Consider the following 18,525-nt stretch of genomic DNA (forward strand, 5'->3'; position numbering starts at 1 on the left):
TCGCGGGTCCCACATGGCAGCTGGATTTTGGGAGACGCGTCATTATCTCACATGTCGGCTGGATTTTGTTCAGTAAAAAAAATCTGTATATAGTAAGAAAGAATGGCCCCACCTGATAAATACATTTATCAATTAATTTACTATCATGTTACTATGGATTAATTTATACTTACACTAGAGTTGAACTACACTTATAGCAGTTGATCAGGTGTAATTCATAGGTATTCAGTCTGTTCTGGCTGAAATGGCTTATAATCCATGGCTGAAAGTACTGCTGGCTGGTTTGGTGTGAGAGAAAAATACTGTTCAAGCCATGGATTACGAGCGAATAAGCCGAAACGAGCAGGCTGATTATTGATGTAACTAGTACTAAGTGAAAGAAATTTATTAGGCACATGTTTGGCTTATATTTTTAATGGACTGTGTTTGCTTTGGTCTATTTTGATTGAGGCAATGCCCTCATAACCTATTTAGTTTGAATGTACTTTTATTTTTGATTTGTTTGCATGAGCAGTGCACTCTGAATTTATTTGAATTTGTAATTCATAGAAAAATTTTGGGGTTTTTTGTTCATAGAAATTTTCTGTTCTTTGTACTTTGTTTATTTTCTTTCATTTGTTTGATTCATGCAATGTCCTTAGATTATTTTTGGTTTTGCAATCCATAGAATTTTTCTGTTCTTTGAACTTTGATTATTTTTTTGATTTCTTTGTATTTGTAATAATTTCTTTGTACTATGCTTATTTGTTCTTGTTTTTCTTTGTCCCAATTCACGGTGGATGTAGGTGTTGCATAATCTGAGTGATAATAATGTTTGTTTCACACGAATTTAGCTTGTTTTAATTTTCGGGTGATTTGGCCTTTAGGATTACTAGTGTCATCATAGGTCTTCAATCACTCATATTTTCATTTTCGTTTTATTTGTGTGATTTGTTCTCTCAAATTGCTTGAGTGATCAGAGAGGACAGATCATTCAAGTTCTAAATAGACAGATCAAAAAGAAATAGCAAAGAATACAAGCATGCACCATTTTTCTATGGGAAAATGGTGTTCTTGCCCCTTACACAGATGTGTAATTGTGATTTTGCCTTTGTTTTTCTAACTTTGTAATTTTGCCCTTGTTTTTCTAACTTTGTAATTTTGCCCTTAACTGTTCACAAGTCAACGCGATTTTGCCCCTGGTCAACGCGAATTTGCCCCTGTTTTTACCGTTGACCAGGGGCAAAATCACGTTGACTTATGAACAGTTAAGGGCAAAATCACAAAGTTAGAAAAACGAGGGCAAAATCATAATTTCACAACAAAGTAGGGGCAAGAACACAAGAGCCCCTTTTTCTATTTCTATTCGAAGACTCAAACCAGGTGAACTCACTCACTGAGACTCTATAAATAACCTACCAAGTAACCAAACTAGGTACAAGTTTAACTACTGTTGCAAGGCATTTGCAAGCATGTTCCAAAGTAGCTCGTGATAGCTCCTATTAGACTAGCCACAATGTTACCGAGGTCTGATGCCAGAACTTGTTTCGGCTCACAGCGTTCGGCATCGATTCTGTAGGGACAACTGAACATTTAAAATGCAAGAAACAATTCGTTTACTCTACCTAGAAGACACATGCAACTGCATATTAATGACCAAGCATCGAGGCATGTAGAATCACCGATGCTAGCTTTTTTTTTGTATTCAGCATCGCCTCACACAGCGTGTAAATCGATGCCTGGTTAGGAGAGAGAACATTTCAGCATCGGTTGGAAGGGCACGCTGTGGGCAGTCTTAGATGCGCAATGGCTGCATCTAGTTGCTTCACCTTTGCATCGTGCGGTGGGCAATCCTTTTCAAACCCAATCATGGCCGACGCACAGAACAGTCGTAGCGGCAACACCACGATTTTACCAAAAACCTTATAAAACCCGGTACCGGTCGTACCTTGCTTCCCAGGTGAGCCAGCCAGCCAGCGCACGCACCCACCACCGCCGGTCTACCGCCGCCGCGGCCCAGATCCCTCCTCACCGGAAGCAAGCGGCCACCAAAATGAGGAGCGCGGGTGCGGCGGCCACCGTGACGCGGCTGGCGCAGCGGGTGGTGGCCCCGTCGGCGCCCACGCCCCGTGGCCAGCTCCCGCTCTCCTGGCTCGACCGCTACCCGACCCAGCGCGCGCTCATCGAGTCCCTCCACGTCTTCAAGGGCCGCGCTGACGCGGACGCGGAGGCGGAGGCGGAGGCGCCCGCCAGGGCCATTGAGCGCGCGCTGGCCGCCGCGCTGGTGAGCTACTACCCCATCGCCGGGAGACTGGCGGTCTCCAACGAGGGGGAGCTGGTGGTGGACTGTACCGGCGACGGCGTGTGGTTCATCGAGGCCGCGGCCAGCTGCACCCTGGAGGACGTGGACTACCTCGAGTACCCGCTCATGGTGCCCAAGGACGAGCTCCTTCCGCACCCCAGCTATCCCCCCGAATCTGACCCCCTCCCTGAGGACTCGCTCATCCTCCTTGTCCAGGTACCACCAAAATCCTTCCTAGTGTCCCGTTTGCGTGCGTTCTGGAAGCAATTGATTGGTTCTTGAGAGAAGAGAAGCCAACGGCTCGTCGGCCATGGCGTTTGACTGATCGATTGCCGTCCATTCCTGAATGCAGGTGACGCAGTTCGCGTGCGGCGGCTTCGTGGTCGGGTTCCGGTTCAGCCACGCGGTGGCGGACGGCCCCGGCGCGGCTCAGTTCATGACCGCCGTCGGCGACATGGCGCGTGGGCACGCGGCGCCGCTGTTGGCCCCGGCCTGGGGCCGCGAGGCGATCCCGAACCCTCCCGGCGCGGCGGTGGGCCTGCTCCCTGTCCCGACGGAGCTCCGGCTGCAGTACCTCGCCATGGACATCTCCACGGACTACATCGAGCACCTCAAGGCCCGGTTCCTGGAGCAGACGGGCGGCCAGCGGTGCAGCGCGTTCGAGGTGCTCATCGCCAAGGCGTGGCAGTCCCGCACCCGCGCGGCGGGCTTCGCGCCCGGCTCCCCCGTGCACGTGTGCTTCGCCATGAACGCGCGCCCGGCGCTGGCGCGCCTCGGCGGCCACGGCCTCCCGGGCGGGTTCTACGGCAACTGCTACTACATCATGCGCGTGTCGGCGCCGGCCGAGGCCGTGTCGGACGCGTCGGTGTACGACGTGGTGCGGCTCATCCGCGAGGGCAAGAAGCGGCTGCCCGCGGAGTTCGCGCGGTGGAGCGCGGGGGACACCGACGGCGGGGTGGATCCGTACCGGATCACGTCGGACTACCGCACGCTGCTGGTGTCGGACTGGTCGCGCCTGGGGTTCGCGGAGGTGGACTACGGGTGGGGCTGCCCCGTGCACGTCGTCCCGCTCACCAACCTGGACTACATCGCGACGTGCATCCTGGTCCGCCCCTCCGCGCACAAGCCCGGCGCGCGGCTCATCACGCAGTGCGTCGCCGCCGACGCCGTCGACGCCTTCCACAAGGACATGATGCGCCTCGACTGATCATTATGCAGCTACTAGCGCACTTGTTATTATTGTTATTAATCCAGTTGCATAATTTAATTCGTTCGTTCGTTGCTGTATCCATGATTGGGTAGTTGACTGGGAATAATAAAAAAAAGATACTACGCTCTACTATTTTTTTTGCAAGATCTAGTCACAGACGCCCCTACGAATGCAAGCCCTAGGCATCTCAATGTCACCTAAGAGTAGCACCGTTAAATCCTAGAACTCCAGATGGATAGATTCTACCACGAGAAATCCAACCAGCTGAGCTACGCTTAGTTCGCGACTCTACTAGGTGCATCACCATGAACATGTTGCGTGCCTGTAATGCGAAGCATTGTTTATTCTTCCTTCGACTTCCTTCCACCGCTGGAAATTCGTTGCCCTTCACATGTTGTATATGTGATTAAGGAGCATAGCAATGAGTAGGTGGGGAGCCACTTTCTGCTCTCCCCTATTGCTTAAGCAACTGGAAATGATGAAGTAATGGTGCTAGAAAGAGTCCAAGCGATGCATCCGTTGTTTGTCACTGCTTTCATCCTGGGAGGTTGTTGATGTGTTGTGTAACGAACCTGTCCAGGCGTCGCAATCTCGGTTTGTTGAGCTCCAGAAGTGCGTGTGTTAGCAGCACACGATCTAGAGGATGAACTCAGATCACTCCAACTCCAAATCAATCAGCACAGGTAATAATATCCGATACAATAAGAGATAGAATCAGGAGAAGACAGCAAGGAGAGGAATTAAGGTGCTAGGAAGAAGTTACTAGAAGAATCTAGAAGAGGAAATCTGGGTAGAAGAGGAAGGAACTTGAGAAAGAAGATGAACAGTAATAGCAAAAGGAAAGGTAATCTGCTGGTATTTGATAATTTGTTTGATGATGCCCTTTGGCCTCAACGTGCCCCTTTTGTATCCAAGGCGTGACTGTCTGGCTTGGGTTGCCTTGGGCCCACTAGGTAGTGGTCCCTGACATTCCCCCTTCTTAAGTTTTGGCTTGCCCCCAAGCCGATGGAGAAGTTTGGAACCACCGTGATCCCAAGGAAACTGGATGATCACTTGTTGCTTTGATTCCTTCTTGGAAAGTTGTCCATAGTCCTCATCGGCGTCATCATCAACCATATCATCAGGGCCATCATCTGTGCAGGTAGCTGCCATGTGGCTTCCAGAGCAAGTGAAAACACAACCAATTAGGAAGCCAAATCACAACCGAGAAGCCAGCATTCTCAGTTTTGGACAATTCGTCTCCGGCTTGTTTTGCTACAGCATCTTGTCTTGCTCGCTCTTCTTCCATAGAGATCTGAAGGGCTAGCGCCAGCTCTGTGACCACATTTGAGTCCACACCAAATTCAAAACCCGATGCTCCACTAGCAGCAGCAACAATAGCTTCTAGTTTCTCATGTCTTTCACCATCAAACTCCCCGAGGTAGACAACAGCAAGAGTGACATTGTTCTTCTTCAGATTTTTCCTCATCACTTCCAGCAGATTCTCCCCACCCATTACTGGGCTTGTCGGCAGCTTGTCAAAAACCAATGGAGTACACAGGGAAGCTGATACAGCAAAGATATCCATATCAAGGGAGCACCTAAGTACAGCACCATGCACCTCGCTCCTATAATCAAGAACAGACTGTGCTGCATATACCGTGAGGATGCTGATTACTGATGGGCAACTTGGACGGATTGCAGTGTGCAACATCTCAAGGAAGGTAGACAGCGCCTCCATCAAGAAGTCACTCTGCCCATATGCTTTGATAGCTTGAGTAACTGCATTCTCTGAACAAGACCAAAAGACCATCACAAGGTTTAGCATTCTTTGGTGCAGCTTCCACTCAGAATCAATGAATTGCCCTGCAAGTGAAATATATCCAAGAGTTTGGCTATTGGCCAAAGACTGTACTGTGAGATTTATCCTTCCAAGAATATTTCCAACTTGCTTCAGCACGCCTTCTCTATCCTTCAGATAAACTGCATAAACGTCTGCCTCCACTGCGTCTGTATTAACCACGTCCTGGAGCGATGATGCATTCGGCATAGCAAGCATCGAGGACAGGAAGCCAAGACATGAGGACTTCGGAGATGACGGTGGCACCGCTGACACACCTCCCGTGGACACCAGAACGCTAAAACCGGTGCACAGGCATACCGTCGAGCAGTTGGCGGGCATGCAGTCTTCAGTATTGCTGGGGGCGACGTCGAGGCAGAAGGCGGAGTAGTCCGGATTGGGGATTGTGGAGAGAGCGCGGGGGAATTCGCCGCAGAGGACGTCGGCGGCGGTGGGCTGGCAGAGGTCCCAGACGTCCGCCCACATGAGGCCGATAGTCCGCCCGCAGGCTTCGTACATCAGGGCCCGGAAGAGCGTTGTGTAGTGTTGCAGCAGGATCTCGAGGGGTGTAGGGCCGAGTTCATTGTTCGCCTTGCTCTGCGCGTCCTCCTCGAAGTTGGACGACCCGGACGTGGCGTAGATGCTCAGCCCGAACGCGACCCCGGCGAAGTTGGAGCTGCGGCCGACCATGGAGTAGACGTCGCGGAACCCCACGCCGTGGGACTCCAGCGAGTCGATCTCGGTGTTGGTCAGCTGCTGGGCCGCTGCGTGGTGCTGGAGACCCCATAGAACGCCGGGAGTAGATGTCCGAGCGCGACGCGTTGGAGCGGCGCACGGAGACGTGCATCTTCCTGTTCCCCTTCACATCGGGCTCCGTGTCGATGGCGTCGTTGCGTCCGTCGAGCGACACCATGTCGAGGTCGACGACGATGGACGCGATGGTGGCGGGTGGGCACGAGGAGCGGGCGTGGGTGCGATGTCCGCGCCGTCGCGGACACCGACCGCACGAAGCGAGGAGCCAGGGTGGGCGCCATATGAGATGTCGGAGCGAATGCCTCCGCCGTGGATCGAGCCTAAGGAAGGCCGGGGAACGGCGGACGTGGCAGAGCGTGGGGCTGATGAAGTCGGTCAAGAGGCAGAGATTGCCGGTGCTGGGCCCGACCTCGCAGGCGTGCTCGAGCCAGTCCACGGCTATGTCATCGCAGTCGCTGGCGACGGGCTTGGGGATGACGAGGAGGGAGACACGCGGAGTCACGGTGAGGTCGATGGAGCGGTCCGCGGCAGCGGAAAAGTCGCAGGCAGCGTCGAGCGCGAAGGAGACGAACTTCTCGGACGCTGGTGTACGCGGAGGCGTCTTCTCGAGCTTCTCGGACGCAGGCGTATGCGGAGGCGACTTCTCGAGCTCCTGGATGTGGCTCTGGTACTCCGCTGGGGAAGTCTCCACGAGCTCCTTCTCCTTGTTGGAAACAGCGGCAACGACGGAGACGAGTGGCGCGGGCATGGAGCAGGCGGACGCGACGGAGTTGGTGGAGGTGAGGCCGTTGTAGATGCGGATCTAGCCGGTGGACGTGAGCCCGGTGAAGCCGTCATTAGTGAAGAGGTCACGCTCCTCCACGGTGTGGGCAGGCTGTTCGAACAGCCCTCCCCAGTTGTCTGGAACCACCACGGCATCGATGGTGGCAGGCCGCTGCTCGTAGACGCTCTCCACCATGACGCGGGCAAGCTCCTCGAACCATCCGCCCCAGTTGTCGGCCTCGACCTGCGATGTCGCGCCGAACTGCTCGAAGCTGTCGATGCGGATCTTGACGGCGGCGTCCCACGGCTCCAGCGCAGCCATGGCCCGCGAGAAACGCTGCTCCATCCGAGTGTCGAACACATCGAACCTCCTGTGGATCTCGTCGAGGAGGAACTGGGTAGAAGGAGAGATCTCGGTAGGGGGAAGGTGCTAGACCGAGAATCGACCGGCTCTGATACCAATTGTTAGCAGCACACGATCTAGAAGATGAACTCAGATCACTCCAACTCCAAATCAATCAGCACAGGTAATAATATCCGATACAATAAGAGATAGAATCAGGGAAAGGCAGCAACGAGATGAATTAAGGTGCTAGGAAGAAGTTACTAGAAGGATCTAGAAGAGAAAATCTGGGTACAAGAGGAAGGAACCTGAGGAAGAAGGTGAACAGTAATAGCAAAGGGAAATGTAATCCGCTGGTATTTGATAATTTGTTTGATGACGCCCTCTAGCCTCAACCTGCCCCTTTTGTATCAAGGCGTGACTGTCTGGCTTGGGTTGCCTTGGGCCCATTAGGCAGTGGTCCCTGACAGCGTGTAGTTGGCCTACAATGCGTCATGGTTCGAGAACGGACCGGAAAAAAAGGTTGAGGGACCCGGATCGTTGCTTGCTTCAGCCCTTGTTTAGTTCGCGAAAAATTTTCCCAAAAAGTGCTATAGTACCCGTCACATCGAATCTTGCGGTACGTGCATGGAGCATTAAATGTAGATGAAAATAAAAACTAATTGCACAGTTTGGTTGGAAATTGCGAGACGAACGTTTTGAGCCTACTTAGTCCATGATTGAACACTAATTACCAAATAAAAACGAAATTGCTACAGTAGCCAAATTTCGCACTTTTCGCGAACTAAACGCGCGCTCACTTGGCATTTTCGGGTTCAGTTATTACTCGTCAGTGCGTGTGCTTGCTCGCTGTCTCGGCCTCGCGATCCCTCGGCCATAGCAGGATCGGGACTTCGGGAGCAAAGCCACGCGGATTTCAGCCTGTCGGTCGGATCGGACGCCGTAATCTTGTGCTCGGGAGACGGCGGAAGTGTACAAAAACCTGTCGGTGGAGCGCCGCTGCGTCAAAGCGAGCCAGTGGGGTCGCGTGGCTTTCCTCTGCGGTTCGGTGGTGCCGGAGCCGGACCGGCGCCTGCGTCGTCAGGTCGGGTTGACGTCGGCAGGGACACGCGGTCAGCTGGGACTGGGAGCGATGCTTGACGCGTTCCCAGGGCCAGAGTAGACAGGAACAGTGGTAATGTGAGCTGGAGCGGCCTGGAGGTTCTGAAGAACGGCAGCCTGGACTTCAGTTTTGCTGTCGCTTACATCCGCCCCGATGACCATAACAGAAAATATGGAGTGACCTAAGGCAATTTTCTTCCTACATACAGAGAGAAAGAGAACCAAACATGGACGTCATTTCTAGACATGGAAATCCAAACCGTCGCACAGCACGAACGTTAGAAATAGCACAGAACAGCAGAAACAAGCTTTTCTTTTGCGACCCTGCTTAGCCACGACAGAACCAGGCTTTGGTTTCAAGTCACATCAGAAGAGAGTACGCGATCCTTCGTAGACAGAGGCTGCGGAAGTTCCGTTCAGGATTTCCGGAGCAATGTGGGCCAGACACGATCAACTACTTGCTAGTGCGGCTTCCAACTTCCAAACCAGCCATCCCTGGCTCCTCTCACTCTCAGTGAGGCCGGCTTGGGCACACCCACGTCGGGCTCCACAGCTAACCTGGTCCGCTGCGGGATGTCTTGCCACTGAGGTCTGGACTGCCAACCAGGCTGCACGGACAGAGCTTCAGCACGGTGATTCCAGGGACGCTGCAGGGTCATCGCATGTTCCTGAGGCAGAGTGTAAACCTGGGACAAGGGGCTTGGCAGCACAGGCTGCTGCTGCGTTGCATTATACGGGCGGCCACTCAAGTTTGGATCCCATTCTGGTAAGTCATCATGGTTGCGCTCCCAAGGCTGGGCTGAATCATACATTCCGCCATACTTGCGAACCAGCTGCCTGACTAGGTCCATTGGGGGAGAATGAGCCTGCCCATGCTGCCGCCTCCGGTAGGAATATGGCATAGCTTCATTTGGGGACAGGGATCTGCTTGAGATACTAGTACAATCATATACAGGAAGGTCATTGTCATCCTTGACGACACCTTGGCCAAAGCCTGGAGGAACATCGTCAGTAGCATCATACGCAAGGCAATGATGCTCATTGGGGATGACAAATTGGGAGGCTGGTTTGGTAAGCTGGGGAGACATGGGCACTGAAGTAGCAATCACAGCCTGCTGCTTCCTTGAGACGGGCATAGACTGCACCTTGGAACCCTCATGCCTTGTGGGTGTTTGGGTAGAAACATGGGGCCTCCGCCACACAAAGACACCAATAACAGGTACTCCGGTCACAGTTAGGAACCCCGAGTGCTCCTTTGGCAGGTGTTCCGCGAGAACCTGAGCTGTCTTCCCTTGAGAAGGGCATATGTAGAGCTCCACCCCTTCGGCAGGCTTTACAAGTCCTACTCTCTCATCTGCAATATATGAGTCAATTGTCTGCAGGAATGTAAGTTGTTGTTAGTGTTGAGCTGGACTGCTGGACTCATATAAAGTGGTAAACAGATGATAATAATTGAGAACAGGGACCTGCATGAATTGCTGCCGACCACTTTCATGAGAACCCTCCTTCCAACGCAACTCAGTTACCTGCAGAACAAATGATAGTAAAAGGAAAGAACACATTCTGAAGAGCTAGAGCAAAGAAACGGCTACAGGACAATTTTGGTAACCAAGTTAGCATATACTCCCTCCGTATCGGAAAAAGTAGTCGTTCTACGCACCGGCGTCATTTGCGCAAAGGAAGTCGTTTTCCTTCGCTAACCTTGTTTTGGACGCGAATACCCCTGACCCTTCGTTAACGGGCTCATTTATTTAGTTACCAGAGTAAATCACGCCGTGGTCCCCTCCGCTTCTCTCCTTGCTTGCTCGCTCGCACGCACGGCCGCGCAAAATCCAAAATTCGCGGCATGCAAGCATCAGCCGCAGCAGCTGCATGCATAGACGAAGATCCAAAATTGGCGGCATGCAAGCATCTGCACAAAAATCGCGCCGCTAGGGAGATGCGTCCGTGCAAAAATCTGCCGCCAGGAGCCCAAACGAGCAGAAATCTTGCTCCAGGGAGCCCAAACGAGCAGGCCGTGATCCAAAATTCGCAGCAAAACATCTGCGCAAAAATCTCGCCGCCAGTAGATGCATCCGTGCAAAAATTGTGCGAGCAGGCCATACAAAAAATAATGTGCACGCCAGGGCATCGAACCCAGGACCTCAGGACACTCGCCTCGCTGCGCTAGCCATTTGAACTGTGGTTGTTTTTCGTATGGAGTGCACCCGCATCCGTATTTAATAGGGGTAGACAGGGGAAAATACCCCTTAATTAATGACTCCTTGGTAAGTACAATCATGTCCTAAACGACTTCTAAATCCGATATGGAGGGAGTATATGTATATAGTCAGCAAAGCATGACACATAACTTCTAGAGTTTTATTCAAGGTGTAAATGAAATGTGATTGCAATTTGGTTCCATTAAAGGGCATACCCAGTGCAGAGAGCTCCCGCTCTGTACGGGGTCTGGAGAAGGGTGTTAGTGGCAAGCCTTACCCTCGCCTGTGCAATGCGGGGAGACCGCGACTTGAATCCGGGACCTTCCGGTCACATGCGGTAAGACTCTACCGCTTGCACCAGACCCGCCCTTCCAATTTGGTTCCATTAAACATGAAAATAATATACGTAAATCGATATTAAGGTATAAATGGTACGAGTTCAGGCACGAGAAAGTTCCGATTTTTTTATTAACATAAAAAGTGAAAATTCCACATGTAAGAACCAAAAGAAAATTAAACTCGGGCCAATACAGTGCAACACGTAAGATGAGATAGTACCGTGACAGTCCAAACACTGAGACTAAACGTACACATTCTTACCAATGCCTTCCATTTTTTTTTATTTACTTGTTTTCCAGTTAACACTACATTACCAAATAGTGATAAATGAATGATAAAAGCATATAAAGGTCCACTCTAAGTTCTGAATGTAAGAACATTTATTATCAGCTTTGTTGTCAAAAGCATTTGGTTTTACGATAAAAAAGAATAGCAGTTCAAGAAATTACAGTGCCACAACCTAACTCTAAATAGTATTACTACAAAATAGTATTAAACTAACTCTAACAAGGGCCAACCAGGTCTAACAGACTTATATGTACTCCTTTTGGGAAGCATGCCTATTGAGGTTTTGGTCTTTTGCTCCAGACTCCAGACAAGCAATTTGCATGTGCACATCTATCTGTGCAATTTGGAGCATGGTTGCTTGGTTCTTCTTTGTTTCTAGATTGAATTTCAAGGAATTGATTTCTGCCATAATTACCAATTAAACATAGAGCCCACAGACAGTAGGTGGTCCTGAATTTTAAAGTAGGCGAGAAAAGTATAGCTGCAATGCAAAAAAAATGCTTATTGTAATACTCCCACTGTTTTTAAATATATGAAGTTTAGGACAAGCTAAAAATGGAGGTAACAAGGTAGTTGCTGAATTTAATATTAGATGATCCAGGGTAAGTCATTACCGCTTCTGTTCATTCCAATTTGTTATTTGTAAGAACTTATATATGTGCTGTTCTGCACGGTATTTGCTGTGCATAGCAAGGTTGAGCAAACTCTCTCTTTCAGGAGAAACATGTTAAAGCACATTCTGTGGTGTTGAATATATGTGTGTGTGTGTGTTGGGGTGGGGTGTGGGGTGGGGGGGGGGGGGGGGGGGCAAAACAATGCAACAAATACAGGATAAACAGAAAACAGCACCTGCATTAACATAATAACATGTATTTGGTGTGAAGACTGAAAGCAAAAAGGTATTCCAATTTCCAACATGTTGATCAGAACTGGATAAAGTCCGGTAACATCCAATCATCCAGTTTATGGATTCCCAGGCTGTGAGTGAACTCACTGATTTCAATGAAGATACACTTGAGCCTAAGCACAAATTGACAGGCAGGATGAATATACATTCAGTGGCATTACAAACACCTATTAAAGGTTGCAAAAAAAATGCTTCAAGGCAACTACTACAACTACAAGAAAGAATATATTTCAAAACCAACAAGGATGCGGGCCAACTGATAAACACTAATTTTAGTAAAAACCAAAATCACCATTTGGGATATATGAAACTAAGCACAGAAATAAGTTACCATCACAGCACGGCTCCTGGATTTAGGCAGTTGTTCAAGGAAGTCTTGAAAAGCAGTAAGCCTCACTCTTCCCTTGATCTCAACAAAGTGGCACCACTCATTTGTTGATGGCTTTTCACCACTGCAAAATAGAAACATTAGAGGGAGTTAGGATATGATAACAGAATGTTAAGATGTGTGTTAGTACAAGCATTTTTCGAAAATGAAATGTGGCATACAAGTTTATATATAAAAGGGGGATTAATCTGTGTTATAAATCATAATGTTCTTTTGTTTGGCTAAAATATGGGAGCTATATTGTTTTAGTTAATCACCTACATTAATTACAAGCAACATAGGAAAAACAAACCTTTTGAAGATAGCTACAACATTTATAAGTGAAGACAAATTTAACTGAATTGTTCCCTCCCATAAAGAAATTGCCTTTGACTGCATATCACATCCAGTATCAGTTATTTCAGCATGCATCTTTTCAGGGGAAGATTTGATTAACAAACCTCCCTTAGGTTGTTTAGCCGGACTCAAGGTGCGAATTGATCCATTTTTGGGTGATCTTATGCCGGCCTGACAATTATCTCGTGGTGATGGTGCAACATATGTGAATTCAAACTCTGATGGAGCAGCATTACCCTCCCCTATATGATTTTTCTCTGGCTTCAACGTGTGGAAAGCTCTGTCAGTAAAATTAGGATCATCTCGTGCGGTTTCAGTGGAGTAGCATTCCAAGGGTATATCAGAATCAGGGGCCTCCACGAAATCATCCAGAGACATAATTTCTGGAAGATTATCTGTATACTTCATGTCATGCACTTTTTCCAGAATGAAAGCAGTCTTCTTGTTTGCTACGTATTCTAAATTACTCAAGAGACTACTGTTGCCAATCCTAGCAAATCCATCTTGCACAGTGTTATCAGGTTCTATGTCTCCCCTGTGTACACTTACTCCATCATCAGATTTGATTCGACCTTCAATAGATTTTGATGGAATATGAGAAAGCAAATCACCTCTGAGCTCATCCCCAACTGAAATGCTATCAGTCTCCTCCACTTCAACATAAAACTCACCTTTATGTGTTTTCCTCACCAATCGTTGAAGGTTCACTTCTCTATTAGGGCGAACAACCATCTTACCAAGCTCTTCAGCTTTAGCCAGCCGCCAAGCCGAAAGCTCCTTTGAAGCGAGTTCTTCAGTAGTCATTGAACATAGACATTTGGGTGTAATCTCACCAGATAAGACCCGTCCTCTCAGCACAGGATTACTTTTATCTTTCAAATTAAACAAAAGTGACCTACCTTTTTCCTTGTATTTCTTACTCACCCCTCCACATAGTTTGAACAGATCCTCTTCAATTCTAAGTGCCAAAGCTTGCCCCTTTAGAACTGTACCCTTCTGTTCCCATGTTACACCATCTGAAGTCTTTGTTCTTTTAAACTCAGGCTCATTCAGAGGTACAGTAGCCCCATCATCAGTATCAGAAGGTGTGGCTCTCTTTGAATTAAGCGGTGAAATGGATTCAGAAGCTCCAACGACAATGTCAGGAGCACAGAGAGGCCCATGGCGTTGCAAAAATTCATCTGAAGCAACAGTGCTGTTACCCGATACATCATTTTCCAAACAAACATGTATTGATTGTTCCTGTGCATCTTTACTCACTTTGATGGCCATGTTTGATCCCAAAATTCCACCGCTTATGCTACCAACAGATTTGGGGCCAGTACCAGTATCAGCTTTACCTTCATTCAGGGTTATGCATGTGCTTGGTTTGTGCGATGTATCACCGTCTGCATGCTTGTTCTCACAGGCAGATCTAAAAGCTGAAATATTTCCAGCAGATTTCTGCACAATCTGCTGATCAGAATCCAGACACAAGGCAGCGACTAGATTCTCCCTGAACTTTGATCTCACGGTCTCAGAGTCAGACAACTGTGGATGTGCCTTCAGTAGAGGCCCCTTTTGCACAAAACCCTTGCTAGCAGGTGGGACAGGCTTCAACATCTGAACCTTGGGCGATGCCGCCACCTTCTTTCCCATAGCAGACGGAGCTGGTGATGCCCGAATCACTGGCAAAGTCGGCTGGACACTCAGCACCAGCTGCGGTGGCCTCAAGGACACCCTACTCGCAGGCCTTGCCCCAGGAAGGTGTGGCGCGTTGGGACTGGACACACCAACCTGCGCCGGCTGCCCGCCCATGGGCACGATCAGGTAGGCGCTGGGCGGAGCCAGCCCTGTTCATTGCTGTCAGATGACAGCAATGATTTCCTGAGATTTTCATTGCAAATTGATGCTCATTCGTGAACTTAAGCCATGACGTAGTACTTATGACATCAGTGGAATTTTGGCTGGATCCGCTACGCCTGGTCGGCACCTGCGCCCCCCAGTTGCCAGGGCCAACCATGGCGTGGTTCGCGGGCTGCTTGGAATTGAGGGCCGCCGAAGGCAACGGTCGCGAAGCCGGCCCGCTGCCCCGCGCCTGTTTCGAGAGCTCCATCGCGCCGCAACAAACGCCTTCCCGAAACGCGCTAATAAAACGATATCAATCCACGGTTATAGCAAGATTTTTTTTTTGTTGTTTTATCAGCATTCTTCGGGCGAGAAATGCACGGCGCAACCAAAGTGAAATGCGGGTTTCGAGAGGGTTCGGGCGGAGGACGGAAGCGCGGCGCTCACCTCGAGACGATCGCGGAGGGGCGGGATGCTGCGACGGCGACGAGTGCGCCCAGCGAAGGCCGGACGGCGGCGGACGGGAATGTAGGGTTTGGGATTTGGGGGTTCGAACACCTCCTTCCCCGTTTCTATCCGGCGCGGAAGCAAGGGAGGAGGAAACGGCGGCGAGGACCGCCAGTTCTCGACGCCGCACGCTGAGTGCGTGAGCGTGACTGCCGAGGCCGAGTGCGGGGTGGTGTTGGGCCTAGAAAGGAGGCTAGAACAGCGAGTCTGTGAGTGTGACGGGCCGTGCGTGATTCCATCCATTCTCTTGGCCCATGAACCATGGTACCGGTCCAAAATTGGAAGTAGGTTTCGCGAAGTTGAGAAATTAGCTATTTTCCTGAAGTGGCCCTGTAAGAAAAAAAACATAATCATGTTTCGATCCACTAAAATTTCTGAAATGTTTTTTAGCAGCTCAAAAAGTCTCTTTATATCCTTCTAGGTTTCTTTTTCTTTATTACATAACAAAGTCCGCTTGTAATGTCTATTGAATTCTACACTAGTACTCGGTCAGGTGATAAGTCAATCACACATATGAAGATTCAGACTTTACAATCTTTAGTCAATAACTTTGAAACTATTTCTTAACTATTACAGTACAAGCTTGATATAATTAAATTTATATTCCAATATACTATCCATAATGATTAAAAATATAATATAAATAAATAAGTGGTCAAAGTCAATTTTATGAGATTGTGCCATGCCAAATTGCACCTTATAAATTAGATGACATGAGTAGTTCTTTTCGTACATGTTCTATTTGCATTGAAGTCTTATTTATTTTTTACTATATCTTATGGTAGATATATAGGTTTGTTACAATATAAATCTTATAGGAACAACACTGCATTTTTTAACCCTTAAATAAAAGTGAAGAGATGATCATTTGTAAACTTTATTTAGCAACAATTTTCTTTTGATTTAGGTGCCTTTTCCAACATATAGAAATCAAAACTATTTTTATATGAATTTTAATTTAAATTAGAAATTTACTAATTATAATGTATATGAACTATTTATTAGGTATTTTTAAATTCAGTTGTAGATCAAATTATTAACATCTCATAGTTTTTCATTCAAAAATTGTTTTTACTAGTATAGTTTTATTTTACATGGACTCTTTATTCAGGCATATTTTTGAACTCGTATGTAAATCAAATAGCTTTTATTAGTTCAAATTTAATATTTATTGATTATATTAGGTACGCATCATTTGTTTAATATAAGTTATTTGGTCATCATAGAATTCAACGTTGTAGGTTACCTTATAATAATCTCTTAACTATTAGGACCACTTTTAAAGTTATTGTGATGAGATATAATAGATATGTTCCATAGTGATATTCATTTGATATGTAAAATATCAATATATTTCTTATAATTTAAATTAATTTATGCAGTTTGATTTACAACAAAATTCAATTATACTTGTGTATTTTACAATAGAGGGCCATCTTCCCAAAGCAGTGGTGGACCTAGTCTAAAAATGGAGAGAAGGGAGTTTGATCCAGCGCGCGGCTCTAGCTACTTCATGTCATCCCAAAACTATCACTGTAGGCCGCAGCATAGGGGCAGAGGTGCTCGGCACAACTATAGGCAGGAACAGGGATGCCGGTCTGCACCACTGTGCTCTGGGGTACGAACAGGAGCGCTGCCAACGCATGCAGGTAGAGTTTGAATCTTAAGGGATTCTATAATCTAGGGCACTGTTTAGATTCCAAAAATTTTCACCCTAAAGTATCACATTGAATCTTGCGGCACATGCATGAAGTACTAAATATAGACGAAAAACAAAACTAATTGCACAGTTGGGTGAGAAATCGCGAGACGAAACTTTCGAACCTAATTAGTCCATAATTAGACACTAATTGCTAAATACAAACGAAAGTGCTACAGTAGCCAAAACCAAAATTTTTTACCAACTAAACGCGCCCTAGATTTTAGATAATAAAAATCCCCATCCATTTGGACCTTTGAATTCTACCTATGGATTATAAGTATTTTAAGGATTGAGGAGATGAAGAATCTTGAAGAAGCTAGGGACCGGGCTCTGTTTGGCTGGTCTATAAGCCGTTTGTGCTGATTTATACGGCTGATTTGTTGGGAGAAAAAAATATTATATCATGGCTGATAAGCCAACTTATTAGAGCAGCCAAACAGATGACCGAGCTGTTCGGCTGGCATTAATGTTACACTGTAGCAGCTGGAAAACATTGTAGCAATTGTTTTTTTTAAAAAAAAATACTACTCTAATTGAAAAAAAAACTGACAGCCAGCCGATTGTGGCCAGCCGAACAATGCCAGAAACTCGTGGATTGTAAGAATCTAGCCATAAGATCTTCTTTTCCCTTCCAAAAACTCCACCGTTTGAATACCCTACGGATATAATCCAATTTTCAAAATCCCAAGGATATTCAAACGTACCCTTAGGCTCCGTTTAGATCCAAAATTTTTTGGATTTTGGCTACTGTAGCACTTTCGTTTGTATTTGGTAATTAGTGTTTAATTATGGACTAATTAGATTCAAAAGTTTCGTCTCGCGATTTCTCACCCAACTGTGCAGTTAGTTTTTTTTCGTCTACATTTAGTACTCCATACATGTGCCGCAAGATTCGATATGACGAATACTGCACAAAATTTTTTGAAATCTACACAGGCCCTTAGTATCAACCGTGGTGTATGATGCAACTTTAGGCTTCGGCTGCTGGCAGCCGACGTACAGCACTGGCCCTATATGGGAGATGGATGGCCTAGATAACAAGAGTCCAAACACGTCACAAGCCCCCGAGTTCACTCATCACCCTCTCTCTTCGCCTGCTCGTCCTGAACCATGGACCGTCGGTGCGTGACTTGAGCCCGCATCAAGGCCGACAGGAGGAGAGGTAGGCCAGCTGTTCCCACCTCGCGTCTTTCGGTGGTCCGCCTCTTAACCAAAGATGATCGGCGTGTTCAGGCCCGGCCCTGGGGCACGGCGAGCGGGGCACACGCTCCAGGCCCCTGACGCCAAGGGGCTCATTAGCGGCCAGCAGTATGGGTTCTGTATACGTATTTTATATAGTTGAGCAGAGGACGTCGTAGCACCGATATTGTTTGCATCGATAGATATGTGCTGGTTGCCGACTTGCCCTACTGCACTATCATCCATCTTTTAATCTTTCAATCTTTAGAACTGAGATTTAGGATCCACGAGTCATTTTTAATGTTTATTGCAAGATCAACGATTGGCACAGCCAAAGGCCACAGCAAGCCTAATCGTATGAGGATGTTTATGTGATTCATTGAACGTTTCCTCGTCATTAAGACATTAAGTTGCAGGTTTTTGCTCCGTTGTAAGTTGTTTTTGGTTGAGAGAATTCCTTATTTGACACTGGGAAAATGAGTCGTTCCTTTCTTGGTCCTAAAATTTTCTTCGTTTCCTATTTGACACTCACTTCAACTTTCATCCCTAATTTGACACTACCATCAAATCCGTTAGCTAACG

At 47.7% G+C, this 18,525-nt stretch overlaps 2 protein-coding genes across 2 annotated transcripts; one reads left to right on the forward strand and one right to left on the reverse strand.

Moving 5' to 3' along the window:
- The first annotated feature begins 1,859 nt into the window (after positions 1-1,859).
- LOC136527700 (acyl transferase 7-like) lies at positions 1,860-3,548 on the forward strand. The gene is made up of 2 exons (XM_066520508.1): positions 1,860-2,497; positions 2,634-3,548. The coding sequence occupies exons 1-2, from the start codon at positions 2,033-2,035 to the stop codon at positions 3,486-3,488; spliced, it is 1,320 nt and encodes a 439-aa protein (XP_066376605.1). The 5' UTR covers positions 1,860-2,032; the 3' UTR covers positions 3,489-3,548.
- Positions 3,549-8,272: 4,724 nt separating this feature from the next.
- On the reverse strand, positions 8,273-14,823 carry LOC136526254 (uncharacterized). Its single transcript, XM_066518987.1, has 5 exons — positions 14,690-14,823; positions 12,685-14,544; positions 12,336-12,456; positions 9,736-9,795; positions 8,273-9,645 (listed from the first exon to the last, which is right to left on the reverse strand). Exons 1-5 carry the CDS (start codon positions 14,821-14,823, stop codon positions 8,731-8,733), a joined length of 3,090 nt encoding a protein of 1,029 aa, XP_066375084.1. The 3' UTR covers positions 8,273-8,730.
- Positions 14,824-18,525: the final 3,702 nt, after the last annotated feature.

Source organism: Miscanthus floridulus, chromosome 19, assembly GCF_019320115.1.
Source record: "Miscanthus floridulus cultivar M001 chromosome 19, ASM1932011v1, whole genome shotgun sequence".
NCBI lineage: Eukaryota > Viridiplantae > Streptophyta > Magnoliopsida > Poales > Poaceae > Miscanthus > Miscanthus floridulus.

Coding starts and splice junctions, on each gene's coding strand:
- LOC136527700 (XM_066520508.1), top strand. CDS start 2,033: ATGAGGAGCGCGGGTGCGGCGGCCACCGTGACGCGGCTGGCGCAGCGG. Junction 2,498..2,633: donor CGCTCATCCTCCTTGTCCAG/GTACCACCAAAA, acceptor TCCTGAATGCAG/GTGACGCAGTTCGCGTGCGG.
- LOC136526254 (XM_066518987.1), bottom strand. CDS start 14,823: ATGGAGCTCTCGAAACAGGCGCGGGGCAGCGGGCCGGCTTCGCGACCG. Junction 9,796..12,335: donor CCAGGAGCCGTGCTGTGATG/GTAACTTATTTC, acceptor TTTGTTCTGCAG/GTAACTGAGTTGCGTTGGAA. Junction 9,646..9,735: donor GTCGGCAGCAATTCATGCAG/GTCCCTGTTCTC, acceptor ACATTCCTGCAG/ACAATTGACTCATATATTGC.